The following is a 14,104-nucleotide window of genomic DNA, read 5'->3' as shown; positions in this document are numbered from 1 at the left end:
ATCCCTTTATCTGTATAACTTCCACTAAAGGCCTTAGTGAAGGCACTAAAACAGATTAATTTCCATATTTCCCTTTTTTTCCACAAAGATTACATTAATCTTTAATTGTGTAAGATAATATATCAAACGTAGGGCAAATGTTTGAGGCAGGAATCTTCAATCAAATGACAACCATCTTAATATTCCCTTGACGTCCTGGTTGTTCCCTTGCTTGCTTTCACCATCTACATTTAGCAGCTGCCCATGTCTCTAAGCAGTTCTAGGGTGGCCCTTCAAGGGAAAATGTTGTGCAATCATTTTATTTTTGGCATGTGTTGACATGCAGAGAGAAAGGTAACGTCATTCAATAAGTACGCATAGCATATGTTGAGTTGGCCAATCATTCTGTGGCACAGGCTGCTATGCAAACACGGTGTGCTGTTTTGACCAAAACAAGCACCTGTCCCTCTCTGTACAGAGCGTGAGTATCACACAGCTGGGCATGAGAAGCCGTCTAGCCTGAATACTTTACTTGCGCATACATATCGGTACTACAAACTTCCACATACATGCACATTTATACATATGCCTGCATGCATGCATGCATAACATGAGAATGTGTATGAGGGTATGATTGTGAATATATTTGTATGTGTGCTTGAGTATGTATGCGCATGCTTAGTATTTTGGAGGCATATGTATCACCTCTAGACTTACAAAAAAGCCTCTTGGATAAAATGTACTTGTGTAACATACTCCTCTTAGAGATTTAACCCGATTGACTTCAACATTGGTCAGTACAGTCTATAGACCTTGCCAAAGCTGAATTGCAAAGCTTTGAGTTTGTCGTATGGCATGAGCGTGGCATCAAATTTCCATGTTAAGCTGCAAAACAGGTTGTGGTTTGTAACTAGACTGTACATACACAGACTGTTGTTTGCCAAAATGCCACTGTAGCACTGCACTTGGCACTGGAAAAAAAACCCCACCTGCTTCACCCAATTGTTCTGCCTTCCAAAATTTAACCACAAGAGGTTTATTTGGCTTCACAACGTGATAGGGTAGAACCTAGATCACACCAAATACACGTTTTGGCGTCAACATGGGCATACTGCGGAAGCGTCAACACTTAACAGTAACAGTATTCAACAGACCCAGATTTGCACAACGTAACTCTGTTAAGACTGTTAGAGAGTATAGTGGCACTTTCTATCGTGAAAAATTACCAATAGAAGATTATAAACCAAAAACTACACAACTGGACATGTTCCAACCATGGCTGACGCCGACACGTGTATCGGGTGCGATCTAGGATCTACCCTGTGGATGCTCATGCTGAGCCATCTGCAAAAGCAAAACAAGTTTGCATTGCTTAACTGAGTTGGACTCAGAGGTTTCCTGGCATTCCTGCAAAGCAGACCAGGAAGCATATGCACAGCCTGCTACCTTTCCTCCCAAATACCATTGTTGGCTTAAATGCTTTTAAGAAAGGTTTAGTGGTCTCATGTACAATAAAACTGAAACATAAACCCCCTGGGAATATATCCAACTCTGTGGCCCTTGATGCACAGTCACAACCATTGTCACAAAACCAGGATATTTCATTGATGAATGCTACACTGGCTTAGGAAGCTGCTTCTAATTTGTCCACCGCAGCATCCAAGAAAGTCATTTCAAAGACTTAAAGCTTATATGCTTCATTGCTTAGCGTTAGATGAGAAGATTGATACCTCTCCTTTTGGACAACTAGGAATGGATTGTTTAGTGCTAGTTAGCAAATGTTAGCATGTTAACACAACAATGGGGACTGAATCTCATCCCCCTTATTTGATAGCTCCTCGACTCCTCGGTCCTCGGTCAAACCGGAAGTTGTTCTTTCCCTCCTCTGTGAAGGCCGTCTCAAAGCTCTTATTTCATTCCTGAGGACTGAACATTGAGGAGGGATCATCGAGGAGCTATAGCCAAGGATACACGAGAGCAGCCTTCCCGGAAGCCGTGCACCTGAAGGAGTTGCTAACTCCGCCCAAACAGCTGACATTTGCTTGTTGCCTCTCTCCTCCGGTGATTTCCTCGCGTCTCTCCTGGGCCTCCTCGGTGGGAGGGACTAAGACGCAAGGAAGGGAGGCAAGTGGAGGAGACAGATGCATTTTAAGGGCTTTGGGACGTACCAATTGTGGTTTATTTTCACTCAAAATGGTGGTGCAAATAACCTACAACTAAAGATACACGGCTGGTGAAATCTGAAAGAACACAAATTGGACTAAGTCAAATATTCTCACAAGTCCATCTTAATTAAATAAGGATACAATGAAGCTTTCAGTTAAAACTAACTTGAACATGTGATTAAAAATTAAAGTGCAAAATATAACTCATCTTACCAACTGCCACCCTATGGGAAGGGGGAAAAGAGTGACTGAGAGGGAGTGCAGTATTTAAATAAGGAGTGACCAGGTGAACTCAATCAGGTAAATAGGGGTGACAGTAGGAAGCATATGGTAAGGAAAGGAAGTGAGGTAAAGAAAAAAAAATAGGATCTTTACAACAAATATACCTATCAGCATTTTACCATTTTCACTATGAACCTGTTAACATGCTGATGATAGCATTTAGTTTAATTACAGCCACACAGAGCAGCTAATGTGGCTGTGTACTTGTCTAATAAAACATTGAGAACAAAGAGGTCATGTTTCCACCATTTCAACAACGCAGTGGCCTATTGTTTTTTCTTGAGACAATGTGGATTCTTTACACATGCAACTTTGAAATGTTTATATGCTACATGGTACTTAGCTATTAATGATTTCAGTGCAACAAAAACTCAGTTCATGTTTATACATCATACAGTACAACATAGAATGTGTACATTTTCTAAATACTTTCAAGTTAAAACATGAAAAGTTCAGTCACAGATTATCTCAAAGAGTCATTTTCCCTCAGTGCCTGACACCCCTCGGCCAGGCGCAGGCAGCTGTGGTGGGTTTGAGTGTAAAAGAGATTAAGAAAATGAAATTAAGAGCAGCAATGAAGCAGGAGGCAGCTCTCTGTCTGGAGCTTTAATTTTGCCAAGCCTGGTTCTGTCCCTAGATCTGCTCCAAATAGATTGGATTAAAGATCCAGTGGGTGTGAGACTGAGTCATGTTCTGTTCGGATGAGAAGAAACAGTTTTGACATCAACCACTGGCCAGGATGAATGGATTAAAGAATTGTGTTTATCTTTGCACAATGATGGATGAGTCTAAACTGTTCTTTGGAACAAGATGAGCAGCAGCCCAAGCCCAAACCAGATTCAGTCTTTTGATCTAAGTATTTTAAATAAAATATATAACATATGGAACATTAGTTTCTGTTTCTATTTTGTTGATTGATAGAGGGTTGAAAGAAGGCATGTGGTTTACTGCCAAATCATTAGCCATTGTTTGTGCCTTTTTAATGAATGGTCTTCCTCTTGTGATGAAGTGGCCTTCATGACCGCACAGCACTTATGTCCACTGGCAGGAACCTAGTGATTGGTGAGGTGACCCTCAGCAGCCAGAGTTGACCTACTAATATGAGAGGACTATGGCTCTAAAGCGGATGGACTCCATTAGTGGCACAATCACTTTCTCTTTAACACACTTCCAGGGGGACCTTCAGCCCTGCACTGACCCAGCCAGGGTCAAGAGTCAGGGTTCAGGCTAGGTACACATTAGCATGCAGGTGGAGTCTCCAAAATGCATCAATATTTTTGGGGATGTGTGACCACTATTCTGGGTTGTGATAGGCCAAACGTACATCCTTAGGACATGACCTCAACCTCCACTTTGCGGTATTATGTGCGTTCTGTTCAAGAGGATAATGGCTGACATCTTTTTCTGGTGAGCAAGTGACCTCAGGAAGGGTAATGTTATTGATTAGGGGTTCAAATTGCATCGGGAGCACAGTGCATCCATGTATGTATATGTTTTGTAAATTTAAATGTTATGTCAATAGAATACACTTTTTATGTTATTTTATGTGGTTTCATAGTCTATTCACTGCAGATGCACAAAGAATAGACAAAGTCATGTGGACATGTTTTGCTCCTCTCTAAGTGAGTGAGTCTCCTCTAACTCTGTGACCCCAGGGTTTCATATTCCCTCTGCACGTCTCCAAAGAGCCCTAACAGTGTGGTAAGGGGCGTTTATTGATTTACTGATCTTTATTGTTGTATCTCTAATGAGAGTGAGTTGTAAATCCTAATGCTCTAGTCCAGCAAAATTGAGCTTTAATTGCAAATAGATAAATAAATGTTCTTCATAAACACAATAAAATAGCCTTTAAAGAGCGGCAGATTTTGCAGCTGCAGTTTTCTCCGTACAGTGGGAACTGTTGTTGTTGATGTGTTTTTGTACCACATTGTTTTGTACCAAGATGTGTAGGTGGATGGCATGAGCTTAAGTATTGTTAGTATGAGCAATAGGGAGTGGATAGAAACTCCTACAATTAAAATAATTGAACATCAAAAGAAACAAAAACAAATTAACATGGAGAGAACAAATACAATGCAGGGTTTGGTCCAGGAAACACCAAATCCACTGAGTGAACAGATATTTTTGTTGTGAACTACGTATACCACATGTTACCATGACATGTCATGTTGTAGGAATCCACAAACAAACATCTGTGCTGTTGACTCATCGCTGTCTGTCTCAATGATCGCAATAGTTTTATTGAAAACAAAACACTGTGTCAGACAGTACAGAACATGGCGTATTATTTTTTCAGTGATGATTTAGCAACCGCATGGGAGCCATAAACTGTTCTCGCATATATCGTTTTATCATTGTTTCCAGGAAAAAGACAACCACTGGACACTGTGCTTTAGTTATGTGATGACAGATTAGTGATCTGTCCATACCAGGAGACTTTCTGTCCATGTCTTTTTACAGTACATGATCTGTAAATGTGAGCTCTTGTTGTACTGCACATTCCTGTGCTGCTCTGTCTCACATCTCAAACATTTGACCTAATTTTGGGCTGATTTCTAGGACAGTAGAATGGTGTGCCACAGAACTGTGCAGCTTAAAATGTCTACTTGTTTAGTCTGACATGTGGCATGTCCACATGTTATTGCAACGTGATCAAAGTCCAGAAAGGGAAAGAAACCCTATCTGTACCAACCCACCTCCCAGCTCAGCCCCTATCCACTCTGTACTGTAAGAGCATGCATGCAGTCTTCCATGGTCTGTGGTTTCTTCTATAGCTGACTGTGTGCACTCTTAATACACAAATTTCTACCACCTCCAGCACTACTTGACATTACTTACAAGCAGTGCATGATTTAGGATCACCGTTATATCAAATGCAAATATTCCAGATGTTTGCATGCATATTTCTTGTCACTGACAATTCCAGAATAGTAAAGTTTTATATGTTTAAGGAACGTTTGAAGGCACAACAGGAGTTTTTAAAGATCGACCCACCTCTGGGCCTCGCAGAGATTAGGACCCTGGCAATCCTGGCATCATGAAAGAAAATGTTTTTATAGCCTGCTGGTGGTGAGAATGAACTCAAGAAATGCAAAGAACAGCCGCGACCTCCACAAAACATCCAGAGTAAACATGTTTTAGAGTAAATGCATATATACAATACAGTATAATTGCACAAAAGATAGCAAAAGCTGCTCAGTCTGTGCAGTTAACAAGTCTGGAAAAATGCAGCATTTCCTTTGAGAGGCTCCAGCTGTACATTCCTTGGCCACGTGATGTAGGAGCATGAGGCATGTGATCAAGCATTCAACTGTAAACATAACTATAGGAGACTCGTGTGAGCATGAGCCACAGACAAACACTATTCACTTCATGCAGATTTCAGTGTTTTTATTAGAATACATTTTCAAAATATACAAAGTAAACAACTGTTTCTGAGAGCCTTTTACAACAAAGCTGTAAGATATTCTGTATTCATCTCTTAGTGTGATGTTTCAAAAGCACCACCTGAATCTGGAGTTCGTATACAGTATGTAATAAAGCCAACATAATTTAAAATTTACACAGTAGAAATATGTCAAGTAAGAAGATCAAAAGGTCTCGTTGAGGTTATGTTAAGACCTAAACCTGTTTAGCCACAGAAAATGTCACCACTGTTATATTTTTTTTCAGGTAGTCATCTTTCAAGCACCCAATACCCTTAAACATGGGTTGCAGGACTTCATTTCCCTTTCACCTAGTATAAAAACATTAACATTCTTATGATGTGGAGTGCCTTATGTAGTCTTTTATGAAGCTCCCAGCAGAAGGGACTTTTGGTCTGGGGGTCTGATCCCTCCACAATGGTGGAAAATGTTCAGAACAGCTGCTTCAATAGAGAAGAGGTGCTCGTCCTCTACTTCGGGACAGTAGAGCCTCATGAACTCTGCCAGGCGGACCAGGTATTCAATATTGTGGCCCGTGTTGCCTCTACAGATGGCAATCTGGGCGGCGATATCCTTGTCAGAGGCCGGGCCGAGGTAGATGGGGTTGTCAGAAGTAGCAATGTAGACGAGGGCCAACAGAGCACCCTCACCCTTCTCCTTAGGGATGAACTCCACCATCTCTGTTATGTAACCCCCCAACACAACCTCTCTCATGTTCAGGTACTGAAGGGACTCTTCAATCTGGGAGTCAGTCACCTCGTAGGCCACTCCCCATGTGCAAGCCTGCAGGAAAAACAAGTGGAGGAGGAATGTTATTGGTATAAATAATACAGTACACTATGTTATACATGTCAAGTAAGACATATAAAAGACCTCATTTGACACCCAAGGAGAGTTTGATCTAGATTTAGTGAATATTCACAGCTGGAAAAGTACCTTTTTAGCTCGATATAAATGATGCATGACATAATTGTATAGAATAAATCATTGTAGTAGTATTATGCATCTTGTATCAAACTGATATAAGGATAAGGTTTCTTGAGGAAAGGTTATGGTTATGGGTTTACCCAGTATTTGTTTCACAGCATCACTGCATGTAATATTATATACAACTATATAAATATTGCATAGGTAGGTAGGTTGTAAGGTAGGTCTTTTTGTGTGGGTATTTAGCTGTTGTAAAATTGCACATTTGAAAACTGTCTCTACCAGCTCTTTGGTACAGTTGCTTATGTTCACTAATAGTGATTGGGTTAAATGATATTTCTCACTTTTGTTATCAGTTGTCATAAAATGGTAATGGTAGGAATATAGAAAGTGGATTCACTACTGTGTGCTGTATATAGGATCAAAATAGACTGGGCTCTTACCTCCTCATCCTCCACTAGTGTGGCCACTCTGCCTGGCTGTAGAAAGCAAGGGCACAGGCAGTGAGGACATGACTACACAAAGTAATACATAATAAACAGAAAAAACAAAAAACCAATTCATCAGAAAATATGAGAGCAATTCAATAGAAAATGTATGTTAGAGGCTACGAATCTCACATTTTCCTTGTCCCCTCGATAAAAATCATCTCCATGCCAGAAGCGCCTTTTGTATCCTTTAATGCAGCCAACTTTGCTCCTCTTGTATGCAAAATCAGGTTTCCACACTAAGGAGCCATATCCAAATATCCACAGGTCGCTTTTTTCATTGAAAATAACGTCCCGAGGTTTCATAGTAATCGTAAAAAAGACAGAAATATTCTTCCAGTAATCTTAATGCAGTCTTGTCGAAAGCGTCGCGTCTATTAAAATGCCATCAAAAGCAGCGTTTGGACGTGTACATACTGTCTGGTCCTCTTCTGTATACAAACACGTGTATTTGTTGTTCAGAGCACGTCAGAGCAAAACGTTGTCGACAAATTAAATCACCGGAGGGGCGGGCTTATCTAACGGATAAAAACCAATCAGGGTGATTTTAGTTGGAACACTTTACATATTTACCAGTGAACATGGGAAACAGTACTCCAGACATTATTGGCTGCTGCACTTACAATGAATGTAGAAAAACAGTATGTTTAAGTTTGATCTGATGAATTCAGGCCTGGTAACGAAATAGAATTATTTCGTTCTTTCTTTCTTTCTTTCTCAAAACGTTCCTTTCATATGCAAATGTGACATGACAGAGATTTGATTTTTTTCTTTTCACAACCTTTTTGTTTTTTTTTTCACATCATGGTCAAAGGCATAATATTGTTGCTACTGTTTTATTTTTTCATTTTGTGTCAGTCAGTGAAAGTCCAGCAGGTAATCACTCTACCTATAAATAGCTGGGACTGTTATATATGTGCTCTCATTAAGCTCATTACGTGTCTGTGTTCTGCTCAGGTCTGTCTAGCACAGGCTGATCACTTATGAATGACTGTTTGAGATCATTTGTCCCCCGCCTGTCACTTACTGTGCATTATGTTTGATCAGCTAAGTTGTGAAAGAAACTCTTTTCTTCCAACTTCACACAAATCTTACTGTCCCCAAGTGGTAGCAACAAGACAAGACATTTCTGCTAGGGGTGGGCGATACTGGGAATTTTGGTATCGATCCGATACCAAGTAAATACAGGGCTAGTATCGCCGATACCGATACCGATACTTTTTACTTGTAATGTCACGATCATTGAATAATTGTGATTTTGCCTTTAGTTAGTTGATTATGATTATGATAAAACATAGGACAAAGATTTTAGGCAAATCTAAATGTTTTTATTTACTAACTAGAACAATATAAAACAATGTAAAGGTATAAAAATAATAACATAACAAAATATAAATATAACAAAGTCAACAACACAACCAAAAATACCTTCCATTACACACAGATATCTGTGAAAAAGAAAGTCAGTTGTGCAAAATAAGTAAACAAAAGTTTGTGAATTTACTTAGGCTTAAGCCACAATGTATAAATATTAATATAACTGTTCTGACTCTCCGCTCTCCGACTCCGGCAGAGCAGGGAGGGGGAAGGGAAGAGAGAGAGAGAGAGAGAGAGAGAGAAAGGTGCGCTGTTTGCACACTGCGCACAGACTTGAAGAGACGCTGTGCTCGCATGAACTCGGAGAGAAACTGCAACAAAAGTATCGATCTCATCACGACAGTATCGATCCGATACCAATACTCATCTTGGTATCGATACTATCGATATTTAGATCGATACGCCCAGCACTAATTTCTACATTAAATCTGATGCCCTATTATTAGCTGCAGGAGTTGAGGTGAATAAAATGTAAGATGTTCATATTGACAGTGGAATTTGCTGGTGTCTGCTGGGTTGTTATGGTTCTTTGCCTCATTGGGCCTTGGCAGTGACTGGGCTGTGGGGCCCCTGTTTGCTGTGCTCAGTAGTGAAAGGGCATATTCAGATTTCCTTATTGACACGTGCAAGCATATGCCGTGTTTTGTTGAGTTTCTCACATCTCACTTCATCCTCTCCCCCTTTCAGCTCACAGCCATAAGAGATAGCTTATCACCAGAGATCATATCTAGTCTCTTTGTTCCTCAGTGATATCTAAAAATACAGTAGGAGCTCAAAGAAGCAGTTACGTACTGTAGAAGGACCACACAGATTCTTTATTTTCACATACAGATGTTTTTTGTTTGTTTTTTAAATATGTCTTTTTGTTTGTGTATTTCCTTACATTGCTTCCAATTACACTAGTGCCCACTGAATGATTGCTAGCATGTCATGTTGTAGGAATCCACAGACAAACATCTGTGCTGTTGACTCATCGCTGTCTGTCTCAATGATCTCATTAGTTTTATTGAAAACAAAACACTGTGTCAGACAGTACAGAACATGGCATATTATTTTTTTCAGTGATGATTTAGCAACCGCATGGGAGCCATAAACTGTTCTCCCATATATCGTTTTATCATTGTTTCCAGGAAAAGGACAACCACTGGACACCGTGCTTTAGTTATGTGATGACAGATTAGTGATCTGTCCATACCAGGAGACTTTCTGTCCATGTCTTTTTACAGTACATGATCTGTAAATGTGAGCTTTTGTTGTACTGCACATTCCTGTGCTGCTCTGTCTCACATCTCGAACCTTTGACCTAATTTTGGGCTGATTTCTAGGAAAGTAGAACGGTGTGCCACAGAACTGTGCAGCTTAAAATGTCTACTTGTTTATCCATGGATGAAAATACTTTTTTTTAAAGTCTGACATGTGGCATGTGTACATGTTATTGCAACTTGATGAAAGTCCAGAAAGGGAAAGAAACCCTATCTGTACCAACCCACCTCCCAGCTCAGCCCCTATCCACTCTGTACTGTAAGAGCATGCATGCAGTCTTCCATGGTCTGTGGTTTCTTCTATAGCTGACTGTGTGCACTCTTAATACACAGATGTCTACCAACTCCAGCACTACTTGACATTACTTACAAGCAGTGCATAATTTTTGCTTGATTTTTAGGATCACCGTTATATCAAATGCAAATATTCCAGATGTTTGCATGCATATTTCTTGTCACTGACAATTCCAGAATAGTAAAGTTTTATGTGTTTAAGGAACGTTTGGCTGCACAACAGGAGTTTTTAAAGATCGACCCACCTCTGGGCCTCGCAGAGATTAGGACCCTGGCAATTCTGGCATCATGAAAGAAAATGTTTTTATAGCCTGCTGGTTGTGAGAATGAACTCAAGAAATGCAAAGAACAGCCGGGACCTCCACAAAACATCCAGAGTAAACATTTTTTAGAGTAAATGCATGTATACAGGTGTGCTTATGACTCAGATTTCGCACCCAATAAAAATGATGGTAGATTTAAGACCTGGTCCTCTAAGGGGTTAACTACCTATTATTCATTTACCCTCAAGGGGGGATTTCAGAAGTTTGAAGACCTACAGAAAAAACATGGTCTGGGAAAAGATGATTTTTATAGATACTTGCAAGTTAGGCATTATTTTAACCAGAACCTGAAAGAGGCTTCTGTGAAAAGTGGACCCAAATTCCTACAGGTGTTTTTATCATTCTTTGAGACAAGAACTTGCACCAAAATAATATCTAGACTATACAATAGCATCCAATAGTCCAAACGAGAGAACACAGAATACATAAAGAATAAGTGGGAAAAAGATGCAAATGTAACGATTCCTGTGGAAAGTTGGGAGAAAACATGCCAGCTACAGTGGATCTCAACAGGGTCAAATACGTGGCGAGAGTTTGGTTGGAAGAATGTTGTGAGATTTTTTGTCACGCCAACACAAAAACGACATCAGGGTTTAGGGGACGCCTGTTGGAGATCCTGCGGCTCTACAGAAGCCAACCACGTCCACATTTTCTGGAATTGTAAGGTCATACACACCTACTGGAAAGAGATACCTACATACACATATAAACAATATATTTGGCACCAAGATCCCTTTTCAGTGGGAAAAGGTATATCTGGCTGATATAGATTTTGGCAATTGGAAAACTAATGACAAAAAATGACTTTGTATACTACTGACAGCAAGCAAAAAAACAATAACAAAAAAATGGTTAAGGGCAGAACCACCCACCATCGAGGAATGGATTGATATTATTTATGGGATATACATTATGGAAAAACTGTCATTTTCTCTTAAAGTGCAAACAGAAAAGTTCTATCGGATCTGGACTAAATGGACGGAGTATGTAAAACCTGTCCGACAGGACTTCATATAACTGCATCTGTATTGAAGGATAACATTATAAGGATAACATTATTTAACTCAGCCTTGAAGGTTACTTATTTCTAGAGCACAAACCTATCCACCAAAGTGTCAAGTTATCCCCAGCTTTCATCTTCTTTGCGTATATCTGTTGTGTATATAATGAGTCTGTCACTAAGCTAGTCTGTAAGCTCCATAGTTCAGCTTTGTTCTGTGTACTCAAAAAATGGAAAATGGGAAAAGCAAAAGAAGTGATGTTGTTGTTGTTGTTGTATGCAACTGTACTTGTATTGTTTTGCTTTTTCAAATAAAGAAAGAATAAAAAAAAAAAAAAAATGCATGTATACAATACAGTATAATTGCACAAAAGATAGCAAAAGCTGCTCAGTCTGTGCAGTTAACAAGTCTGGAAAAATGCAGCATTTCCTTTGAGAGGCTCCAGCTGTACATTCCTTGGCCACGTGATGTGGGAGCATGAGGCATGTGATCAAGCATTCAACTGTAAACATAACTATAGGAGACTCGTGTGAGCATGAGCCACAGACAAACACTATTCACTTCATGCAGATTTCAGTGTTTTTATTAGAATACATTTTCAAAATATACAAAGTAAACAACTGTTTCTGAGAGCCTTTTACAACAAAGCTGTAAGATATTCTGTATTCATCTCTTAGTGTGATGTTTCAAAAGCACCACCTGAATCTGGAGTTCGTATACAGTATGTAATAAAGCCAACATAATTTAAAATTTACACAGTAGAAATATGTCAAGTAAGAAGATCAAAAGGTCTCGTTGAGGTTATGTTAAGACGTAAACCTGTTTAGCCACAGAAAATGTCACCACTGTTATATTTTTTTTCAGGTAGTCATCTTTCAAGCACCCAATACCCTTAAACATGGGTTGCAGGACTTCATTTCCCTTTCACCTAGTATAAAAACATTAACATTCTTATGATGTGGAGTGCCTTATGTAGTCTTTTATGAAGCTCCCAGCAGAAGGGACTTTTGGTCTGGGGGTTTGATCCCTCCACAATGGTGGAAAATGTTCAGAACAGCTGCTTCAATAGAGAAGAGGTGCTCGTCCTCTACTTCGGGACAGTAGAGCCTCATGAACTCTGCCAGGCGGACCAGGTATTCAATATTGTGGCCCGTGTTGCCTCTACAGATGGCAATCTGGGCGGCGATATCCTTGTCAGAGGCCGGGCCGAGGTAGATGGGGTTGTCAGAAGTAGCAATGTAGACGAGGGCCAACAGAGCACCCTCACCCTTCTCCTTAGGGATGAACTCCACCATCTCTGTTATGTAACCCCCCAAACACAACCTCTCTCATGTTCAGGTACTGAAGGGACTCTTCAATCTGGGAGTCAGTCACCTCGTAGGCCACTCCCCATGTGCAAGCCTGCAGGAAAAACAAGTGGAGGAGGAATGTTAATGGTATAAATAATACAGTACACTATGTTATACATGTCAAGTAAGACATATAAAAGACCTCATTTGACACCCAAGGAGAGTTTGATCTAGATTTAGTGAATATTCACAGCTGGAAAAGTACCTTTTTAGCTCGATATAAATGATGCATGACATAATTGTATAGAATAAATCATTGTAGTAGTATTATGCATCTTGTATCAAACTGATATAAGGATAAGGTTTCTTGAGGAAAGGTTATGGTTATGGGTTTACCCAGTATTTGTTTCACAGCATCACTGCATGTAATATTATATACAACTATATAAATATTGCATAGGTAGGTAGGTTGTAAGGTAGGTCTTTTTGTGTGGGTATTTAGCTGTTGTAAAATTGCACATTTGAAAACTGTCTCTACCAGCTCTTTGGTACAGTTGCTTATGTTCACTAATAGTGATTGGGTTAAATGATATTTCTCACTTTTGTTATCAGTTGTCATAAAATGGTAATGGTAGGAATATAGAAAGTGGATTCACTACTGTGTGCTGTATATAGGATCAAAATAGACTGGGCTCTTACCTCCTCATCCTCCACTAGTGTGGCCACTCTGCCTGGCTGTAGAAAGCAAGGGCACAGGCAGTGAGGACATGACTACACAAAGTAATACATAATAAACAGAAAAAACAAAAAAACAATTCATCAGAAAATATGAGAGCAATTCAATAGAAAATGTATGTTAGAGGCTACGAATCTCACATTTTCCTTGTCCCCTCGATAAAAATCATCTCCATGCCAGAAGCGCCTTTTGTATCCTTTAATGCAGCCAACTTTGCTCCTCTTGTATGCAAAATCAGGTTTCCACACTAAGGAGCCATATCCAAATATCCACAGGTCGCTTTTTTCATTGAAAATAACGTCCCGAGGTTTCATAGTAATCGTAAAAAAGACAGAAATATTCTTCCAGTAATCTTAATGCAGTCTTGTCGAAAGCGTCGCGTCTATTAAAATGCCATCAAAAGCAGCGTTTGGACGTGTACATACTGTCTGGTCCTCTTCTGTATACAAACACGTGTATTTGTTGTTCAGAGCACGTCAGAGCAAAACGTTGTCGACAAATTAAATCACCGGAGGGGCGGGCTTATCTAACGGATAAAAACCAATCAGGGTGATTT

At 39.8% G+C, this 14,104-nt stretch overlaps 1 protein-coding gene and 1 pseudogene across 1 annotated transcript; both read right to left on the bottom strand.

Annotated features, from left to right (window-relative positions):
* Positions 1–5,799: 5,799 nt before the first annotated feature.
* Positions 5,800–7,731, bottom strand: LOC116035854 (glutathione-specific gamma-glutamylcyclotransferase 1-like). The gene is made up of 3 exons (XM_031279199.2): positions 7,399–7,731; positions 7,222–7,257; positions 5,800–6,634 (listed from the first exon to the last, which is right to left on the bottom strand). The coding sequence occupies exons 1-3, from the start codon at positions 7,570–7,572 to the stop codon at positions 6,215–6,217; spliced, it is 630 nt and encodes a 209-aa protein (XP_031135059.1). The 5' UTR covers positions 7,573–7,731; the 3' UTR covers positions 5,800–6,214.
* Positions 7,732–12,090: 4,359 nt separating this feature from the next.
* Positions 12,091–14,028, bottom strand: LOC116035860 (annotated as a pseudogene).
* Positions 14,029–14,104: the final 76 nt, after the last annotated feature.

Source organism: Sander lucioperca, chromosome 18 (assembly GCF_008315115.2).
Source record: "Sander lucioperca isolate FBNREF2018 chromosome 18, SLUC_FBN_1.2, whole genome shotgun sequence".
Classification (NCBI taxonomy): domain Eukaryota; kingdom Metazoa; phylum Chordata; class Actinopteri; order Perciformes; family Percidae; genus Sander; species Sander lucioperca.
Note: the sequence above shows the minus strand (reverse complement) of the source record. Positions and strands in the feature narration are given on the sequence as shown.